General features: G+C 38.9%; 1 protein-coding gene across 1 annotated transcript in view; it reads right to left on the minus strand.

Moving 5' to 3' along the window:
- Nucleotides 1–22,366, minus strand: part of RYR2 (ryanodine receptor 2) — an 819,609-nt gene that overhangs the window by 600,291 nt on the left and 196,952 nt on the right. Inside the window, exon 2 of the mRNA XM_070364567.1 lies at nt 541–660. Within this exon, the coding sequence (XP_070220668.1) occupies nt 541–660 (120 nt within the window). The remainder of the gene's footprint in view (nt 1–540; nt 661–22,366) is intronic.

Consider the following 22,366-nt stretch of genomic DNA (forward strand, 5'->3'; position numbering starts at 1 on the left):
CTCCCCTCACTAGTGGCCCCATTCATGGTACCAGAGCTGCAGTGCCTATTGGTCCTTCCTCCAAGAGACTGTCAGCACATTCTTAATGAGGGGCCCTTGCATTGCCTGGTCTCTCTTTCCAGAATGGTCAGGAACTTACTGCCTCTCCCTTTCTCACTTCACTCAGCTCAAACGTCACTGTCTCAGAATGGCCTTCCCTCCATACTCTTTGCAAAAGTCCTTACCTCAGCACTCTCCACCCTGTCACTCTGCTTTTCTTCAGAGCCCGTATTGGTTCTGAAATTATTACCATGTTTACTTATCCCCTGGGATATAAATAGCATGGGAGCAAAAGACTCTGTCTCTTCCTCTTAACAACTGCATCTGAGTTATTTACATGGATTAGGGGCTCAACTGAAAAGTGCTTACTGGATAGTGAAAAGACTGTTCAATTTCCTTTAGTTGATGTGTTCCGCAGAAAACCGAAGAGTGCCCACAAATAACTTCAACGCCACTATTAAAACCTCAATGTTTGAATGGACTGAAAAGGCTTTACCTCACCTTGGAATTCGAAGTGGACTCCAAGAAGCAAAGTCTGTTGCCAAATCCTTCTGCCGCCAAGCATAGTTTCTGTTGTTCTTTGTGGATGGTCGCGGTACACTGCAGGACCACTTCATCATCCTGCAAAAGGAGAAAAACAGGGAAACAGTGAGATTTGGCATGACTCAGCCAAACTCAGATCTCGAAATTGTTATTTTAGTGCATTTTAAAAATCAAAGCAAAGTGAATCTAAGAACTGTCCTTCCCAAATCCGCACAATCAAGTCCTAGAGCATTTTTATTTATCAAAAAAAGACAACCGGATAAGAAAGCTGTGGTACATATACACAATGGAGTATTACTCAGCCATTAAAAAGAATACATTTGAATCAGTTCTAATGAGATGGATAAAACTGGAACCTATTATACAGAGTGAAGTAAGCCAGAAAGAAAAACACCAATACAGTATACTAACACATATATATGGAATTTAGAAAGATGGTAACAATAACCCTGTGTACAAGACAGCAAAAGAGACAACGATGTATAGATCAGTCTTATGGACTCTGTGGGAGAGGGAGAGGGTGGGGAGATTTGGGAGAATAGCATTGAAGCATGTATAATATCATGTATGAAACGAGTCACCAGTCCAGGTTCGATGCACGGTACTGGATGCTTGGGGCTGGTGCACTGGGACGACCCAGAGGGAGGGAGGGGAGGGAGGAGGGAGGTGGGTTCAGGATGGGGAACACATGTATACCTGTGGCGGATTCATTTTGATATTTGGCAAAACTAATACAATATTGTAAAGTTTAAAAATAAAATAAAATAAATAAAATAAAATAAAAAGATAACCGGGTGGCAAGAGTCGGAAAAAGTTACTACCATTGAAGAAAATTAACAGCTTTTTGCAATCAACAGAGGCAACCTGAATAGAAAATGGTAAAATACAGGATTTCTATGCTAGAGTTCTTACACACTGCTTTAATACGTCAAAATTATCAAGAAATGCTCTGACATATTCCTAGGACATCGAGTATCATCAAAAATAGAACAGAGTCTACTAGCAGGCTTACAATCACATTGTTCCAAAACTGACTCAGGAAAACAGGTCAGTAACAGAGCTTCTGGGTTCAAATCAACCCAAAAAATCATCTTAGTTCAACCACACACTGGCAACTTGATCCTCTGTGAAATAATCCTGGATTGCTTAAAAATGTACAGAGAGGTGATTTGTTAGTTCAGTCCTCTGAGACCCAACTCTTGGTTTCCAATCAATTAAGTTCACAGAATTAGAGGAAAAACTATACAAGGGAAGGATGATCCACAGGATGACTCAGTACAGGCAGTATGAGCACAGCGAGAAGCATGGGCTTTAGAATTTGCAATAGCTGGGCCCCTATTCCAGTTCTGCCATCGACAAAGTGAGGAGAGAAGTGAGATAAACTTCCACCGTGACTGACATACAAAAGGCCCTACATCAATAAGACATGGGAGATGGCATTATCATCTTTAAACAAAATATATCAATTTAACAGGTGGGGGCAGGAGGAGAAGGGGACGACAGAGGATGAGATGGCTGGATGGCATCACTGACTCGATGGACGTGAGTCTGAGTGAACTCCGGGAGTTGGTGATGGACAGGGAGGCCTGGCGTGCTGCGATTCATGGGGTCACAAAAAGTCGGACACGACTGAGCAACTGAACTGAACTGAAGTGATAAATACCTAAAAAGTCTAACCATTTATATTTTGATATTTCAATCTCAAAGAAACAGTATACCTAACAGAGAAGTAAAAACAAACAAATATACTCATCAACCCTTTTAATTAGAATCAAGGTGAAAAGGGAATATGAGTACATGCTGGAAGACCCGTGGTAGAATGGTAGAGAAGAGGTAATGTGACAAATATTTAAAAGCAGAAAACAAGCCCTTTTGGTTAACCTGAGGAAAATGCTATATCCATTGGGAAAGTACAGCTCTAATTTAAAAACCTTTATCAATGCCATGTACTTGCTTTATTTCCTGCGTGGTAGCAGCAGTACCTAATAGCTGGCTTATAGCATCAGTCATAGCCAAGTCCAATCTCTTAATAATTACCTTCCAACTATCCCCCCAGTGCTCATTAATTTCCAGTGAGCATTCAATTGTTGCATTTCAAAAGTCAATTGCTTTAAAAAAAAAAAAAAAAAAGGCTTATTTTCATATAATGAGTACATCTGAAGATTACATCATGTTCAGCATGGCTATAATAAAAAATAATGAAGTATCTTTGTTGCTTATATAATCTGCAAGATCAAAGATACATTGTGTTTGCCAAATAGGTGGTGTTAATAACAAAGTGCTGAATTGTGCTGATGTGTTCAATGCCTTCCCAAATCCCCAATGTCTTTGCTATCTTGTCTCACTGCCTCTGTGGAGTGAACACCAGCATGGAAACTTGGGTAAGACAGACTTCTTTGGATACTAGAGGTGATCTAAATACCAGTTAGGGGTCTTCCCTGGTGGTCCAATGGTTAAGTATCCACCTTCCAATGCAGGGGATACAGGTTTGATCCCTAGTGGGAGAACTAAGATCCCACATGTCACAGGCAACTAAGCCTATGTGTTACAATTAGAGAAGCCCGTGCACTGCAACAAGAAAAGCCTGTGTGCCTCAACAAAGAGCCCATGCAGTCAGAAATCTTTAATAAATATCACTTAGTAAGTAATTACTGCAGTGGACTAATTAAAGACATTTTAAGAATGGGAATAAGAAAATACAACAAGGTACAGGGCAGGTAAGAATAAACAGTGATACCCAGTAAGCTCCAAAAGAAGAGAAGGCACATCACATTTACCAAAAATATAGCATGTATCAGTCCTGGCATTAATTTAACCCTCCCAATATTCCAGCAATATACTGATCATTCATACAAACAAGCAGTTGAGGAAACAGTTGAGGAAAACGAGGCTCAAAGTAACCTGTCACTCACAAACGGCTGATCATACTTATTTCCAAGAATTGGTCATGAAACCTAATTTAACTGAAAGTCCCCAGCCCCACATTGGTTCTGAAGGCTCAAGTGACTTTTACTACTTCTGTTATCTAAAGATGTACTTCTCTATCTTTAACATGCATCCTCTCACTCATGGGTCTTGGGTAGATTCTGCATTTCTAACAAGTGCTCAAGTATGAGGGAGATTCAGAATGAGTCCCAGAAAGGACCCTGATCCCAGAAAAGATGTGATAAGTCTTTTATAAGAGTTTGGAGGCAATCAGTAACAGTCAAATGTAACAGTTAAAATACGTCATGGATTTTGGACAGAACTAGAAATGAGAGCACATGTAGAGATGCTCATTAGTATGTGGTGCTGCTGCTGCTGCTAAGTCACTTCAGTCGTGTCCGACTCTGTGCGACCCCATGGGCTGCAACCTACCAGGCTTCTCTGTCCATGGCATTCTCCAGGCAAGAACACTGGAGTGGGTTGCCATTTCCTTCTCCAACTTACATAAGGGAAAGGAGTAAAGTACTGAACTGTTCCATCAAACCAATAAAACCAGCTCACTGTGCAGTTTCCTTCCGATTTAGTACCTCGACATTGTGTGATGTAGCGCTTAGTCAAGAAATAACACAATTCAGGGAGCTCCACCACACCACCAACAAAACAGCCTATGACTACAACTTTCAACCATGATCCAACCTTGATGGATAGAACCTAGCTTGACACACACAATAAGATTTTCCCCAGTTTCTCTGGAAGCTGTGGGGTTCCTTTTTGACAAAAAGTAAAATCGTCTCAATGCACGGTTTTTCTCCAGAACCACTGAGGTTTGAGAGCCTACTGACTATGCATTTGAAAAGTTTTGACAAGTAGCTTTATTTTTAATTATTATAACCAATGTACAATAAATAAATCTGGCTATGGTTGACACATACATATGTGTATCGGATATTGGTACACACACTCACACACGAAATCTATCCAAAAAGAAAGATTAAACAGTGCCCGAAACTGATTGGATCCAGACAGTTAACACTGCTCAGGTAACAGAACAAGAAGGATACATTAAAATATGACTTTGGGGGTCATAAAGCATCTTCTAAATCAGTCTTTGCTACCCAGGCCTTGGGGTCCAGACTGCTAACTTAACTATCATTTCTTGTGTTCATATTTTGGTCGCATGTGCCCTTGGTGTGCCTCAACCTGTAAAAACTAAAATCACCCTTCAATACTCACCACCTTTTGGTACCTAGGGCAACAGATTTTGATTCAACTCACAAGAAATCACATTGCAGGAAAAAATTCTACAAAAATGAATTGTTCTTCTGTTTCATTATTTCACTTTCTTAAATTTCAAAGTCTGTTAACTACTCAACCATGAATGACTAGCCTTAGAAGATACTAATATCTTGCTGTTTCCAGAAATACTTGAACCTACACCAATCCCAAAACAAACATGAAGAAACAAAATTACTAATCTTGTTTTATAACATTCTGAATAATGAATTGTGAATAAAGAAATCTTTTAGAAGAAACTTCATAAACAATTAGATAAATGGCAGAGCTTAAGAGACATCCAGCATATAGTCACCAAGTCCTGTGACATCTGCACCATCAGTATCTTTCGACTCCATTACTCTCTCACCACCTGAGCTACAATCAGCTCTTACTTAGACATCTTCAAAATCTTCAGAACAGCTTTCCACACTGCAAACTCCCTCACAACAGTGCTTCACCTTGAAGTCTCATCATCAGCCCAACCATACTGTTTCCTGGCTTACAATCTTTTACTGGCTTCTCACTTGTCTAAGGAAAAAGACTAAAACCAACCTCTAGCCTAAAAGGCTTTGCACTGCATGGTCTATGCAAGCCCAACATTTCTTCCTACCAACCCTCCTTCATTCCTATGCTCCTACATGACTCTTGTCATTAAACCCATTCTCCACCCTCTAGCTAAGACAATCATCTTTCATATATCAATTCAAACATCTCTTCCAGAGGGTAGCCTTCCCTGACCCACCAGGCTATGGCAATTCCCTTGTTTTGTGTTCCTATGGCACAATTTTCCTTCCTTCAGTTTCCTCGATTGTTACTATGCATTAATGTATGTAATTATAAGAGTATACAGTGTCTAACACTGTGCCTGGCAAATATATACAATAAATGATTATTTAACATAATCCACTTTACGATTATTCAGAAACATGAACTGCCATGCTGACAACTGGAGTTGCTTTCTAAAATTACCAAGGTAAGAAACTATTTAATTTCCCAAATTAAGGTGAGCATTATACAATCCCATTAAATGATTTCATAGTTACATGTGCCAGGAAATAGGGCATTTTGGGAGAAAATCACAGATCCTATCACATTCATGAGAAATTTTAATGTATCACAAGTGTACACTGGATCAATGAATAAAAGCAATTGAGTCCTTCATTTCCCCCTATTTCCATATAAACACCATAAAAATTAGACTACAACTCTTTCCATATATAATCTAAGCTATCCAAGCATAATGTACTTTTGAAAAGTCCAAAAATGCTTTTAATAACTCTGGTCATTAAAAAGTCCCTTATCACACCAAGTACTTTCCTTAGGCTCTGATTAGGCTTATCTTTCAAAATGTTTATCCAGGTTTAAACCTTCCATAACTGATCCTCTCCTTTAGTTACATCCTGATAATTTTGCCACAGTTAGCCCTAACTCAAAAAGTTCACCATGGGTAGTGTATCCAATGCTATCTGTCAAGCAGGTCAGATAAAACTCTATGAAAACCAGGTATCCAATGAAAATAAACAGCTTAGTTAAAACCTGAGGGAATCATAAGACCATTCAATTTACACCTCTGCACATAGTAAATACTTCATAAGTATATGTTGGATTGAATTCCTTTTGTTAAATGCTCCTGTATTTTTCCTGTGATCTTTCTTACAGCTCTTAAGTGTAGAGATCAATTATTTACAGGGGGGAAAGCCAGCACTACAATACTGCATTCCAGGCAATTTTACAATGAGTAAATAAGACATGATTTCTATAACAAATGCTGCCAAGTCTGCTGGAATGGTACAAGATGGAAAATAATTATCAAATAACACCACCAACAGCTTCTTTCAAACATTCATAACTGAAATATTTTCTGAGGACATAATGTATGCTAGGAAATGTTCTAAGCCCTTGAGAAAATTTAGTAAATAAATCAAAGAACTCTGAACTTATTAGGCTTACCTCCTGGCAGGGAAGAGAGACAATAAACAAAAAGACAATAAGTTCACGAATTATGTTAAAGGTGAAAAGTCTGTGGGAAAAATGGAACAGGAAAAGGGGATCGTAGTGATGCTGCAGTGGGGGTGATTAAAATTATGAATAAAGTTATCAGGCTTCACTTGGGCAAAGACTTGAAGCAGGGAAGAGGAATCAGTCACATGAGTACTTGCAGAAGGGGCATTCCAGGAAGAAGGAAGGCCTGTGAAAGTCTCTCAAGCAGAAGTGTACCTGGCACGTCCAAGAATAGGGCCGATGTCATTGCAGATGGAATGGAGTAAGCCAGCGGGAGGATGGTGGGAGATGAGGATCCAGATCAATACAGACCCTGAGCCCAGTGTAAAGCCTCTGGCTTTTTCTGAAGGACTGAGGAGCCTGTGCTATGTACTAAATGCAACCTACAGGGAGGTGAAGAAGAAGCAGGGTGACCTCACAGGATCACTGCAACCATTTAGCGGACGTGAAGGTGACTCAGACCACAGTGGGAACAGTGGAGGCAGAGACAAATGATCAAATCCTGGATATGCTTTGCACTGATCTAGGGTCTATTATGTTCCAGAAGCTGTGATAAGTAGTCACAAGTTTATTTCATTTGTTCCATCATCATGTCTACCTTTTCTAGCCTATTGCCAAATAAAATGTTAACTGTACTATTTTGTTTTCTTACAGCAAATATGTAGATAGCAGAACAAATAAGCTAAGAGAATCCAAAGAAAACCAACCCATATCTGTGATCTCACATTGAGTCTATATTTATTCATTTTAAAAATGCAGGCAGTCCTCATTTTGCACATTAGTACAGGACTCTAAAAACTGACTATGCAAAGCAATATCTGGGACAATTACTTATGAATTGTTCCTTGATCTTTAAAATTTTTCATTCAAACATTAAAACTCTCCCCAGTATCAGTTATGAAAGTACAAAAAATAAAATAGTAAAACTAATATTGATTTCAGTTCAGTTCAGTCGCTCAGTAATGTCCGACTCTTTGTGACCCCATGAATCGCAGCACGCCAGGCCTCCCTGTCCATCACCAACTCCCGGAGTTCACTCAAACTCACGTCCATCGAGTTGGTGATGCCATCCAGCCATCTCATCCTCTGTCGTCCCCTTCTCCTCCTGCCCCCAATCCCTCCCACCATCAGAGTCTTTTCCAATGAGTCAACTCTTCGCATGAGGTGGCCAAAGTACTGGAGTTTCAGCTTTAGCATCAGTCCTTCCAAAGAACACCCAGGACTAATCTCCTTTAGGATGGACTGGTTGGATCTCCTTGCAGTCCAAGGGACTCTCAAGAGTCTTCTCCAACACCACAGTTCAAAAGCATCAATTCTTTGGTGCTCAGCTTTCTTCACAGTCCAACTCTCACATCCATACATGAGCATTGGAAAAACCATAGCCTTGACTAGACGGACCTTTGTTGGCAAAGTAATGTCTCTGCTTTTGAATGTGCTATCTAGGTTGGTCATAACTTTCCTTCCAAGGAGTAAGCGTCTTTTAATTTCATGGCTGCAGTCACCATCTGCAGTGATTTTGGAGCCCCCAAAAATAAAGTCTGACACTGTTTCCACTGTTTCCCCATCTATTTCCCATGAAGTGATGGAACCGGATGCCATGATCTTCATTTTCTGAATGTTGAGCTTTAAGCCAACTTTTTAACTCTCCTCTTTCACTTTCATCAAGAGGCTTTTTAGGTCCTCTTCACTTTCTGCCATAAGAGTGGTGTCATCTGCATAATTTTGGTTTAGCATGCTGTAATTGACTACAATAGAAATATGGAGAATGGAAAGTGTTTTATTTCTTCAGAAAACACTTCTCAAGAGTAGTCTGAACAGTGCTTGCTTTATCCTTATGGTAACTGTCCCTCGGGAATGTACATTTCTTCAAATGTCATGGCCAGTGGTCATAATCCCACATTTTTCCGCATTTTCAATGTTATAAAATATCACAGAGTTCTTTAATATGAACATCTTGTCACTGTCACTTCCTCTGGGACATCTCCATCCTTTTGTCACATCTGTTTCCCTCACTTATGTCAGTAAACTCACCTTCGCTCCATTCTCTGGCTGCATGGCTGTATATTCTCAAGCAGCTACAGTGGCCACACTCCTGCATTCACATGTTGCCTCTACAACTCTGTGTTCAATCAGAATTTTCACCACCTTTTGTTTCACTACTGGACCTTCATCTTGTTAGGCAATTCCCATGTATCCATCTGTGTAAAATGTCCTGGGCCATGATCACAGGGAGACAGGAGGGAACACAGCAGCACAGTTGCTGTCTGTGTGTGAAACAGAGAACAGACATGCAGTGACCAATCACCACAGACTCAGAGAAGCGATGTGATTGGCCATGGATCACAACAGGCATCTGGTATCTAGCAGGAATTCACAAACTCAAGAGCCAGCAATGGAGTCTGTACTTTATGCAATGACTCATACTGAATAAATCATAGTAAATGAATGAGCCATTAAGTTGGGGTATCTGTACTATTTAGTTCAATGATGCTAATGGCAAGTTGTATAAATCACAACCATGCCAGGTGCAGGCCACCTATGTTTATTGACAACCTGCTAAAGACAAAGCAATTGGAATATAATATATTTTGAATGCAGAAGTTGGAAAAAACTGCTGACAACTTATAAAAGACCCTGATGCTGGGAAAGACTGAAGGTGGGAGGAGAAGGGGACAACAGAGGATGAGATGGTTGGATAGCATCACCAACTCGATGGACATGAGTTTGAGTAAACCCCGGGAGATGGTGATGGATAGGGAAGCCTGGCGTGCTGCAGTCCATGTGGTCACAAAGAGTCAGACGTGACTGAGTGACTGAACTGAACTGATTGATATTATGTTTATTAGTATGAGTAGGTGACATTATTATGGTTACTTTACAGATGAGAAAAACAGCCATTGTGAGAATTAATCATTTGCCCACATTTACCAGAAAAGTGGTTGAGCAGAATTCAAACCTGGGTCCACCTGACTCTGTGTTACACTCCTAACCTTTGTGCTATACAGCCTCCTGCAATGATACAAAAGAGCCGCACTAACAGTCTAGCTAGGAATCTACCCAGAAAGTAACCCTATTATAATCCCCTGGTTCTTTTTTATCAAATGCTTTAACAATGAGGCTATAGGTAAAGTGAATATAGTTACTGTATGTATCCAGAGTTAATTGTGTTAAAAACAAAACCACATGAAAAGTTTATATAAAATAACAAGCTAAATTTCTTTGAAAAGAGGAGTAGCCAGCAATAGTGAGATGAGAAATAAGGTTGTCTGTATCATTAGTACATAATTAAAATTTAGCCAATAATTAAATTTTAGATTGAGAAAGGGCTATCCAAAGCAGTGCTACTTAATGGGTTTTTAGGTAAGGGGAGAGAAAGGCAATGTAGAAGAGAAAGATCAATATAGACAAAAGAGGAGGAAGGGATCTTGGTAACTTCCATGTTAGAGATGGAAAAATAACTATTTTCTAGGCTACTGTAATGTATTAATATCTGCCATATCCTTTGAAACTCATTAAAATACTTGATAAAATGAAGTTGTTGGCTTAGAACTCAGCAGAGCATCTTTCTTTTCAATTACAGCTGCCCCACATTTCCTTGTTACTTTAAAACTTAGGAAAGAGGAGCTGCAGTAAATCAAGATGGCAGAGGGTCATGGCCCCAGGGCAGGCAAAGGAGGCGGCACTCTGCAGGGAGCTTCAAAACTGTAATGAAACCACCCACAAGGTTGGCCTGATTTTTAGGACCACTATGTTCAAATGATTCTAAACATCGTAGGGGAATACAGTTCTATCCACTTGGATCACTGCTCCTTTTACCACACTCTTTCCTCCACATGTAGATCACACATAGAGTTGCTAAAGCATCAGGAAATCTACACACATACACACTCACATACACATGCACAGAAGCTGGTATATTAAACAGCACAACTAGATACTGCACAAATAATTTTGGATGAAGACACAATCCTATAATCTGATTCCAACGATAGAAGAACAGATGTAGGTTATGATGTACCTGTAAGACCAAACAAAAAAGCCATTTCAGTATCATAATATGATATACCCCATGTATTCCCTAGTGAAATTCTATTTCAAAATATGAAAAAACCCTGAAACTTCCCTCATGAATATCACCTAGGATACAGAGATGGCAAACTATACTTTTTAATAAGACAGTAAGGAAGAAGAAAAAGTTTCCCAGAGATCATGAGGTAAAAAATAATGTCTTTGTTCCTACATTATAAATCCTTGAAATCAGTTTCTGAAGTATTCCAAATATTTTTTTAAATGGAATTTTAAAATGATAAAGAGTCTATAATCGCTTGGATAACATATGAGGTCATGAAGGTAGAATCACAAAAACAGAAGCAGTTACAAAAATTAAGCATTTAATTTGACCTTTGTAATGCAAATTGACATGCAAATAAAAAAATCGTATCTAGAAAGGCTGAACATACTTCAGACACTCTCGGTAATTGTTTTAGGTGAGATAAAGATTAAGGTTGACACACAACGTCACTAACAATGACATCAACATGAAGGTATCCTTACCACTTTTCCACTTCAAAAATAACATGCATAGTATCTACACCTGTGTTCCCAGCCCAGATTTGCTCTGAATGTCCTACTTGAAGATGACCTCATATAATAAGGCTGACTTTGTTAAAGTTCACCTGAATACATGTGCTGAGTATGAGACTGTCATTCGGACTGTCATTCCTGCCTACATGGAATATAGCCACAGAAACAGCTAGTAAAGAAAGGAGTGCTCCTATTTGTACCTACAGCATTGACATCACACAGAAAGACAAGGAGAGTAACTGAGCTCTCAATAATGTCTCCGTGTCACCAGGAAGATGCTCAAGTATAAAGTATTAAGAGACCAAAGGGAGTGCCAGATGCGCTGGCCCCTTAGGAGTCATTCTGCAACACACAGCAAGTCTTAACTATTGTACAAAGTGTTATTGAGATATTATGCTTCTATGAAAAATTAAATGTATTTATTCATATTACTTTCAAATATTCAGTAGCTATACAGAGCAGATGAGACCCATATTTAAGTATAAATATATGTGTATACTCTACATAATATATTGGTTGAGATTGCATGCATATTTTAGAACATTCAAAGTCCTCTTTCTCTTCCTCTTCTAAGCAGAATGGCAGAGACCTGAGGGATAAAGCAGGACAGCTTCTCAAAGATCCATGCCATACTTGGATTATAGAAACCATGGTTAAGTCCTGAAGAGAAAACAACTGTATATAAATTACCACAACATTTTAAGGATGGATAGTGAAAAGACTGTTAAGGAAGAATGCTGTAAAGATGAAGAAGTAATTTCAGAGGCAATTTTCAAGATCTGAATCTATACATCAAAAACTGTTTCAAGATAGGCAATTTCTGGCTCTTGAGAACACTACCCTTTCTTGATTACATATATAGAAAGACTCTACCTTGCTCTCAAATGTACAAGTCTATGACCTCCAGTAAGTGTATTTTTCCTGTACTGCACAACATGGACAAATGTTTAAGACTAACCAAAAAAATAATTAACAATGGTCTGAATATATATACAATTATACCATCCACAGAAGAATAAACATCAAAGAGTTTTTAGTAAAAATACTGAGTATGAGAAAATATTACTCATAGAAACTGTTCAATCTTTTTTCTGGAATATGTTTTGATATGTCTCTCCCCACTTGCATGTCTGTGCAAGGGTTCACAGCCCAGAATGCATGGATGTAACATTTATTTATGGATTCATAGAACTGCTTTTGAAAAACACAGTGAGATGAGTTTGCAGTTTCAGACTCCAATTTACTTTTGTCATTGGCAATCTTATTAAATTCTGTTCCTATTAATTATAATTCTTTAATTCAAATGGAGATTACTATCCAGTGCACCAAAACATGCATATTTTTATATGCTTTCAGTAAATACCTCAACTTTTCTTGCAATTTGTAAATATTTCCGCTGAGGGCTTTTCTCTGACCTGGGAATGAATCAATGAACCAACAAATTATATCTGACCATTAAACGGTTTCTGATAAGAGTCAGGTTGTACATTTGTACTCTAGAAAGTGAGTATAAGCCAAATAGCAAATTTCAGCTTTTCTGTTGCTTTCACTAAGCTTGACACCAGTATTACACAGATCAGCAAAAGGTTACTTTATACATGAAGCAAAGTCATGATACAAGTATTAGGACCAGCCCTTGAAAAGCTTAGTATTGAACTCCCAAATGCCAGTTTACAAAGGCTCAAATATAATGGATGGAAAACATAAAAGTTACCCCAATAAAGTGAGACACACAAAGTATCTGTTACAGAAATATCTGTGCAAAAAGAGCCCACTAGCGCCCAGTCAGAAACCCAGGATCTAAAACCCCTGTTCAACACTTCTAGCTGTGATCCTGGAGAAGGCAATGGCACCCCACTCCAGTACTCTTGCCTGGAAAATCCCATGGACAGAGGAGCCTGGTAGGCTGTAGTCCATGGGGTGGCTAAGAGTTGGATACGACTGAGCGACTTCCCTTTCACTTTTCACTTTCATGCATTGGAGAAGGAAATGGCAACCCACTCCAGTGTTCTTGCCTGGAAAATCCCAGGGATGGCAGAGCCTGGAGGGCTGCCGTCTATGGGGTCGCACAGAGTCGGACACGACTGAAGCGACTTAGAGAGAGAGCTGTGATCCTAGGTGATTTACTTATTATTCTGTCTTCAGTGTTTTCATCTACTAGATGAAAGTCACATAATGTTATATAATAAGCTTTCTAATAAGAGTTAATATGATAGTAAGTTATATAGTAAGAACTAAGTTATGTGATTATTAATAACTTGTCCACTATACATAACTATTCCTTAATCACTTGTAATATTAAATAATATAAATTAAGTATAAAGCATTACTTTAGCTTTTTGGGGTTGTTTGTTTATTTTTGCCAGGCCATGTGGCTTGTGGGATCTTAATTTCCTAACCAGAAATTGAACACCCTGGGACCTTGGCATGAAAGCACCGAGTCCTAAGCACTGGACCACCAGGGAATTCCCAGACAGTATTACTTTTGGACTAGACAGAGTTTAAATCCCTGATCTCCAGCTTTCCTTTTACAAGTCACTGTGATTGTATCTTCATCTATGAAATGAGACAACACCTACCTTATAGGATTGCTGCAAGAGATTAAATTAATCAAGAATATAATGTTTACAAAGTGAACAAGAAAGGGTGCCCAGAATATAAAAGATTAGTAAGTATTAATTCATCATTCCTATTTTTCTAAGCAGTAAATTTGCTTATTCACGACATAACCAGAACATAGCAGAACAAGTTTTCACACATGGGGCTTATGCTCAGGAAGAGATAAATAAGTAAATGAATGATTTATAAAATTTAATATCAGATAGTGATAAAAGCCAATACAAAAGGACAAGGTCAAATGTTCAAGAGTAACGAAGGGGATTAAATTAGAAGCTGGTCAGATTCGTACTCTCTGATAAGATAACAATGAACAGAAATCAAAATAAACCTGGGAGAGACTCCCCTGGTAGTCCAGTGTTTAAAACTTCATGCTTCCACTACAGGAGGCATATGTTCGATCCCTGGTCTGGGAACGAAGATCCCGCAGGCCATGCAGCATGGCCAAAAAGAACAAACTCGGGAAAGAACATGTAAAATATTTCAGGCAGGGAATGGCAGCAAACACAGAACCCATGCACTAGGAAAGGGTCTGATGAGCAAAGGGCTGTGGGGAGAATAGAAGAAACAAGAGTGGAAAATTAGTAGAATTAGATCAAGAGGGGCTTGTAGGTCATGGGAAGGCTTTTGGAGTTTAGTCCACGTATGATAGTAGCAACCTATAAATTTAATGCAATCCTTATCACCATTATCCAACATTTTTCACAGAAAATAATCCTAGAATTTATATGGAGTCACAAAAGAGAATTACCACAGTAATGCTGAGAAAAAAAAAAGAACAATTCTGGCGGTATAACCCTCCCTGACTTCAAACTATGCTACAAGCAACAGTAATCAAAATAGCATGGTTTTAACACAAAAAACAGAAACATATATGATGAAACAGAAATAGAGAGCCCAGAAGTAGACCATACACCTACAGTCAATCTACAAAGACAAAGGAGACAACAATATAATATAAAGATAGCCTCTTCAACAAGTAGTGGTGAGGCTGCTGGTCAGATACATATAAAAGAATGACACTGTAAAAGTCTCCAGTACCATATACAAAAATAAACTCGAACGGGTTTAAAGATCTAAATGTAAGACATCATAAAACTCCTAGAAGAGGACATAAATGAAACATTCTTTAATATATTCCATGGCAATATTTTCTTAGGTCAGTATCCCAAGGCAAAAGAAATAAAAGCAAAAATAAACAGATGGGACCTAATCAAACTTAAATGCTCTTGCACAGCAAAAGAAACCACTAACAAAATGAAAAGACAACCTATGGAATGGGAGAAAATATTTGCAAACAATGAGACCAACAAGGGGTTACTATCAAAACATACAAACAACTTATACAATTCAACATCAACAAAACAAACAACCCAATCAGAAAATGTGCAGAAGACCTAAATAGCCATTTTTCCAAAGATTTACAGACAGCTAACAGGTACATGAAAAGATGCTCAACATTGCTAATTATTAGAGAAATGGAAATCAAAAACCGCAATGAGGTATCCTCTTATATAGGTGAGAACGGCTATCATCAAAAGCTCTACAAGTATTAAAAGCTTGAGAGGATGTGGAGGAAAGAAAACCCTCATTCGCTGTTAGTGGGAAATTGGTACAGCCACTATGGCAGAGTATGAAGATTCCTTGAAAACTTAAAAACAGAATTACCATATGATCCAGCAATTATACTTCTGGGTATATATCCAACACAAACTCTAATTCAACTCTCCACCATGCCCTGTCCCACTTGGGTGGCCGTACACGGCAGGCTCATAGTTTCATTGAGTTAGACATGTAAAAATATGTGTAAAAATCAAAGAAAAAAAGGTGAACCACAGTGGGGGAAAAAAAAAAAAAAAAGATATCTTCACCCCACTGCTCACTTATACAATAGCCAAGACATGGAAACAACCCAAGTGCCCATCAATAGACTACTGGCTTAAGAATGTGTTGTACGTATATACAATAGTGTATTCATCATAAAAAAAAGAATGAAATACTGCCATTGGCTGCAACATGGATGGACCAAGAGAAAATTATGCTTTAGTGAAATAAGTCAGGCAGAGGACAAATTCTATAAACTTACATGTGGAATCTAAAAAATAATACAAACGAATCCTATACAACACAGAAACAGACACAGAAAACAAATCTATGGTTACTGAGAGAGAGAGAGAGAACAGGCAAAGGACAGACTAGGAGTATGGGACTCACAGAGTAAAAACTAGTACACACGAATGGATTATGCAACAAGGATTCACTACATAGAACAGGGGATTATACACCATATCTTATAATAATCGATAATGGAATAATACAATATGCAAGAAAGAATCGTTATGCTGTGCACCTGCAACTAATACAATATTGTAAATCAATAATCCTTCAATAATCAATCAATCAGATGGTATCCATGGAGGGTTGTAAGCAGAGGAGAGATATGACTCATTTTCATTTTAAAAGAATCACTCTGTCTGCCATGTTGGGAGCACAAATACCATTTGAATGGTTATCATTACAGCCAAAGCAAAAGATGATGGTGGTTTCTATTAAGAGTGTTGCCTGTGAAAGTGCTGGGAAGTGGTTAGAATCTGGATATAACTTCAAAATAGAGCTGACAGGATTAAGCATGGAGATACAGAAAAGAATGATTTTAAGGTTTCAGGCCTGAACACCTGGTTAAACGCTGGTACCATGTCATGAAACACAGAACACTAGGGGAAAGGAATATTCAGCAAGGGAGGGGCTTGTGAATGCAAGTTTGGACATATTAGGTTTCTGATGACTTTCATCCAAATGAGATCTCAAGTAGGCAGCTGAGATATAACTCAAATTCAGGGAAGATGCCATGGCTGAAGATAAGTAGTCAGCAGTCACCAGTATTAAAATGTATTTAAAGATCATCATACTTGTCAAGGGAAATGAATGGATAAGTAATAACTAGAGAATCCGAAGATGAATCCTGACCCTGGTGCACACTGATATTACGAATTTCAGATGAGGGAATTCAATAAAGGAGAATTATAGTGAATTATAGTTAATGGGCTATAAGGGAGGAGGAAAATCAGGAGCCAAATGAAATAAATGTGTTACAAAGGAAAAATCAGTCAACTAAGCAGAATACTGTGCAGACGCTAAGTGAGAAAAAGGCTTAGAATTACCATAATGGTTGGCAATGTGGTGTTCATTGGTGGTCTTGCCAAAGGTTGATGCAGTGGAACAGTGGGGCTCAGATTCAGAATAGAGGGGATTTAACCTAGTTCCAGGGCATGAAGAGACACAGACATAGAGAAGACATGTGGACACAGGGCGGAAGGGGACACGGGGCTGGAGTTGGGGGGGGGGGGGGTACTAAGAGGGAGAGGAGGGATGAATTGGGAGACTAGGAATGATATATATACATATACACACACAGTACCATGTATAAAACAGATAGCTAATGGAAATCTGTATAGCACAGGGAGCTCCTGGTGGCTCAGATGGTAAAGAATGTGCCTGCAATGCACAAGACCTGGGTTCAATCCCTAGGTCAGAAAAAAACCCTGGAGAAGGGAATGGCAAGCCACTCCAGTATTCTTGTTTGGAGAATCTCATGGACAGAGGAGCCATGAGGTCTCCAGACAGAGTCCATGCGATCTCCAAGAGTTGGACACGACTGAGCAACTAACACACAGGGAGCTCAGCTCAATGCTCTGGATGACCTAAATGGGTAGGATGGGAGAAGGTGGGAGGTTCCAGAGGGAGGGGACATATGTGGACGTGTGGCTGATTCACTGCACAGCAGAAGCTAACACAACATTGCAAAGCAACTGTTGTTGTCCAGTCATGTCTGATTCTTTGTGACCCCAGGGACTGTAACACGCCAGGCTTCCATGTCCTTCACCATCTCCCAGAGTGTGCTCAAACTCATGTCCATTGACTCAGTGATGCCATCCAGCCATCTCATCCTCTGTCCAAAGTATACTCCAATTAAAAAATAAAATTAAATTTTAAAAAGAGAATGAGAGGAGAGGACATGGATAAACCAATAGGAATAGACAACTCTTAAATTGTGCTAAAGAGGAATAGAGAAATGATACAGTAACTGGAGGGGAATATGGAGTTAAGGAATGAAATACTGAGGAGCTTCTGTAATATTTCAGGTATTCTTCTCAGCATTATGGAGACTGGTGATCAAAACAGACAAAACTCTTAACTCTCCTGGGGAGGTGTAATAGGAGAAACAGACAATACACAAATATGTAGATACATAGGTTGGGGAAATTATATAAAATAAAGCAGCCTAGGACAAAGAAATGATGAGCACTGATATTTTAAATGGCTGCACGTGGAAAATGCCATTTGTGTGAATGAAGTGACAGAGCAAGTCATGAAGATAGATAAGAGAAGAAAGATGCTCTTGATATATGTTTGAGAAATATATTATCATACTGATAGGAATAATCCTGAAAAAAACCAGTAAAGTAAAAAGGCTTGTAATTCAGGGAGAGATGGGGTCAGTGACTCTCCACCTGGCATCGAGAGCACAGGTGGAGGTAGTGGCCTCAAGTAAGAGGTGGAGATCCTGGAAGGGTGACTGACGCAATGGTGGGAGGATGCAGAAGTTCTCTTCCAAGGGCTTCAGTTTTCTCAGGGAAATAAGGTCATTAGCAGCTGGAAGCAAGAGTTTGAGGAATGCAAGACGGCGTGCTTGGCTGAATAGTGAGGACAAAATGCACTATGATTGTGGACACAAGCTGGACATGGTAAGTCAAGAATTCTCAAAGTGCTAGGACACGTATCCTCAAAGCACTCAGGGTCCATTAAGAAGAGAGTACAAGTAGATAGTTGATAGCTGATGCTAGAGTAAGTGTGGACTACAGCACCATGAGTAAAAAAAGACCAAATGGAAGAGGCGCAGACAGACACCTGGATAAGTCATACTGGGAGTGTTGTGATGGCTGTTTCTCCTTCTGTGCCTTAGTCTAGCTTTAGAAAAAAAATTTTTTTATTTTTACTGCAGGATAGTGGCTTTACCATGTTGTGTTGGCTTTTATTTCATAGCAAAACGAATTGGCTCTATGTTTACATATGTTGTTTAGTCACTAACTTGTGTCTGATTCTTTTGAGACCGCGTGGAGTCCTCTGTCCATGGGATTTCCCAGGCAAGAACACTGGAGTGGGTTGACATTTCCTTTTCCAGGGGAACCTCCCGATCCAGGGATTGAACCCAGATTTCTTGTCTGGCAGGCAGATTCTTTACCACTGAGCCCCCAGTAAGCCCATGTATATACATATATCCTCTCCCTTTTGGATTTGCCTTCCATTTAGGGCACAGCAGTGCATTAAGTAGAATTTCCTGTGCTATACAATATGTTCTCATCAGTTGTCTATTTTATATATAGTATCAATAGTTTATACACATAAATTTTTAAATTGAAGTATAGTTGATTTACAATTTTTCAGGTGTACTGCAAAGTGATTCAGTTATATATATATACACACACACAGAGTTTTTCAGATTCTTGCCATTGTAGACTATTACAAGGTACTGAAAATAGCACCCTTTCTTTATAGTAGGTCCTTGTTGTTTATCTATTATATACAGTAGTGTGTGTTAAATCTATCTTCTAATGTAACATTTCTTTAGAGCTCTTCCCTGCTTTCTGCCCAGTTTACTTCATCCCAGTACAATTTGAGGTGCATTAGGAAACGCTGTTACAGTCACCTAAAAAAAGGTACACAGGGTCAAAGTATAAATTACCCTCTGTAAATCTTGAAGTAGACAGATGGAATCCCTCATGGAGACCAGGACTTACACATTCATCACACTTTCTCTTTACATCTGTCTTTTCCTGGACTACACTCCTCACAGACAAGGACCATGTTTCATTCTTGTGGCACTTGTCAGCAATCACACCCAGAACATAACAGATGCTCAACAAATGTTTGATAGATGAGTGGAGGAATCAGAAGGTACAAAATATTTTTTTTAATCTCTAGCAAACATTAGTTAAAGAGAAATTCCCTCATTTTCTAGCTGCTTAACCTTGGAATAGTCTACCTCATGGAGATTCAGGTATTGCATTCATTAAAAAAAAATAAAAATGACCCTTACCTTTATCATTGAATTATTATAAAGATTCATTAAATGAAACACATGAAGTCCTTTGCAAACTGTGAAGTACCATATAAGACTTGGCTATTACTAACATCCACATAACCGGTAACTTGGACTAGCAACGCAGGTCACAAACAAGGTCATCACGAGTTTTAGCAGCACGCGAACCAGTCAAGATCTATCAGCCCTGAGAACCTTGCACTAGGTCAGTATCATCCAAAATTGACAGACACTCCTGCTAAGCAACACAAAACTTAAAAGAAAAAGTAAAAAGGTATTTACTATAAGAAATGCATAAACCACGCTGATTAGGACAAAGAAAGTATTAACTTCCCAAAAGTACTCATCAAAAATTTCATCTAGAAAAAAGTGGCACCTTAAGTTCCACTGGTTTCTGATATATGATGAAGGATGTTTCATTCAGCAGCTTTTTAAATCTCCAGATTTTCAAAAATTATCTAAGAGGATATTCACTGTCTAGTCACCTTTGTATGTCATTTAAAAATCCAAACTGGATTTTTTAGAAATTTCTCACTGTTAAAATAGTGTCACAACTCTATCTTCTTAAGTCTTATTATCATGAAAACTGGGTTCATTCCTTCCTTGCTTTACATGCCTCTCAGAACAAATATGCAGTTACATTAAAACATCCTTTTCTAGCAAAAGACGTAATGACTATATTACAAGCAAAAACTAAATTTTTTTTAAGAATAAAGAAAGAAGGAATATCCTGCCTGGGATTCTCTGGATGATTATTGATAAGGAGAAATAAAAACAAAGAAAATATCATCCCAGTTCTTATGAAAGATATCTTGGCAAAAGATGATTTAGTCAAATACTGACTGAATACTGACAACCTGAATAAATGGATTTTTCCAAATTATGCATCACCTTCATATGATTCTAATCAGATTCTACAAAAAGCCAAAACACTGTGATTTGTAGTCAAGATTTGGGAAGTATTATGGAAACATTTGAATTTTTGGCTTATTCTTTCCATATGTCAATTACAGTGCAACTTTTCAACTTTAAAAGACCCATCTAAGATATCCTGGACTCTATTTTCTATTTTTGCTTTTAACATAACCAGCAATAGGTTTCCCTTTCAAAACAATCATTTCTCCCCTTCCCCTCCACTGCTACAGGTTCCATCCACCCTTCTCCAGCTACCACAATACCCTATAGAGGGGTCATTGTTTTGCAGAATGTCTCTCTTTAAAGAGCCTCTTGATGAAGGTAAAAGAGGAGAGTGAAAACCCTGGCTTAAAACTCAACATTCAAAAGACTAAGATCATGGCATCTAGTCCCATCACTTCATGGCAAATCGATGGGGAAACAATGGAAACAGTGACAGACTTTATTTTGGGAGGGCTCCAAAATCACTGTAGATGGAGAAATCAGCCATGAAATTAAAACATGCTTGCTCCTTGGAAGAAAAGCCATGTCCAACCTAGACAGCATATTAAAAAGCAGAGACATTACTTTGCCAACAAAGGTCCATCTAATCAAAGCTATGGTTTTTCCAGTAGTCATGTATGGATTTAAGAGTTGGACTATAAGGAAAGCTGAGCGCTACAGAATTGATGCTTTTGAACTGTGGTGTTGGAGGAGACTCTTGAGAGTCCCTTGGACTGCAAGGAGATGATCCAACCAGTCCATCCTAAAGGAGATCAGTCCTGAATACTCATTGGAAGGACTGATGCTGAAGCTGAAGCTCCAATACTTTGGCCACCTGATGCAAAGAACTGATTCATTTGAAAAGATGCTGATGCTAAGAAAGACTGAAGGAGGGAGGAGAAGGGGACGACAGAGGATGAGATGGTTGAATGGCATCACGATTCGATGGACATGGGTTTGAGCAAGCTCCGGAGTCGGTGTTAGACAGGGAAGCCTGGCGTGCTGCAACCATGGGCTCACAAAGAGTCAGACACAACTGAGCAACTAAACTGAACTGAACAGAGTGCAGAGCACTCCTGATTAATCTACAATGGCCAGCTAGAGACAGCTTATCCAGCAATCATCAGAGCCCCCTTACCTGATCAACTGAGGAAAGAAGTTTCTTGTGCAGCTGAACATAAAGAAACTACTAGAAGCATCTCAAACGTTCCATGACCTCTGAGTGTGCTTCCTTCCTAAAGTTTCCTTCACCCTGTGGTTACCGTATGTCTTTTATTAAAAATTATCCCTGACAGGAGCCCTTCCACAATGAATGGGCCAGAGAGGGAGGGTGGTGAGCTGAACATCAAAGTCTGTGTAATTTAAAACTCTATAGCCAAAGGAAAT

The sequence above is a fragment of the Bos mutus genome, chromosome 28 (genome assembly GCF_027580195.1).
Source record: "Bos mutus isolate GX-2022 chromosome 28, NWIPB_WYAK_1.1, whole genome shotgun sequence".
NCBI classification, from domain to species: domain Eukaryota; kingdom Metazoa; phylum Chordata; class Mammalia; order Artiodactyla; family Bovidae; genus Bos; species Bos mutus.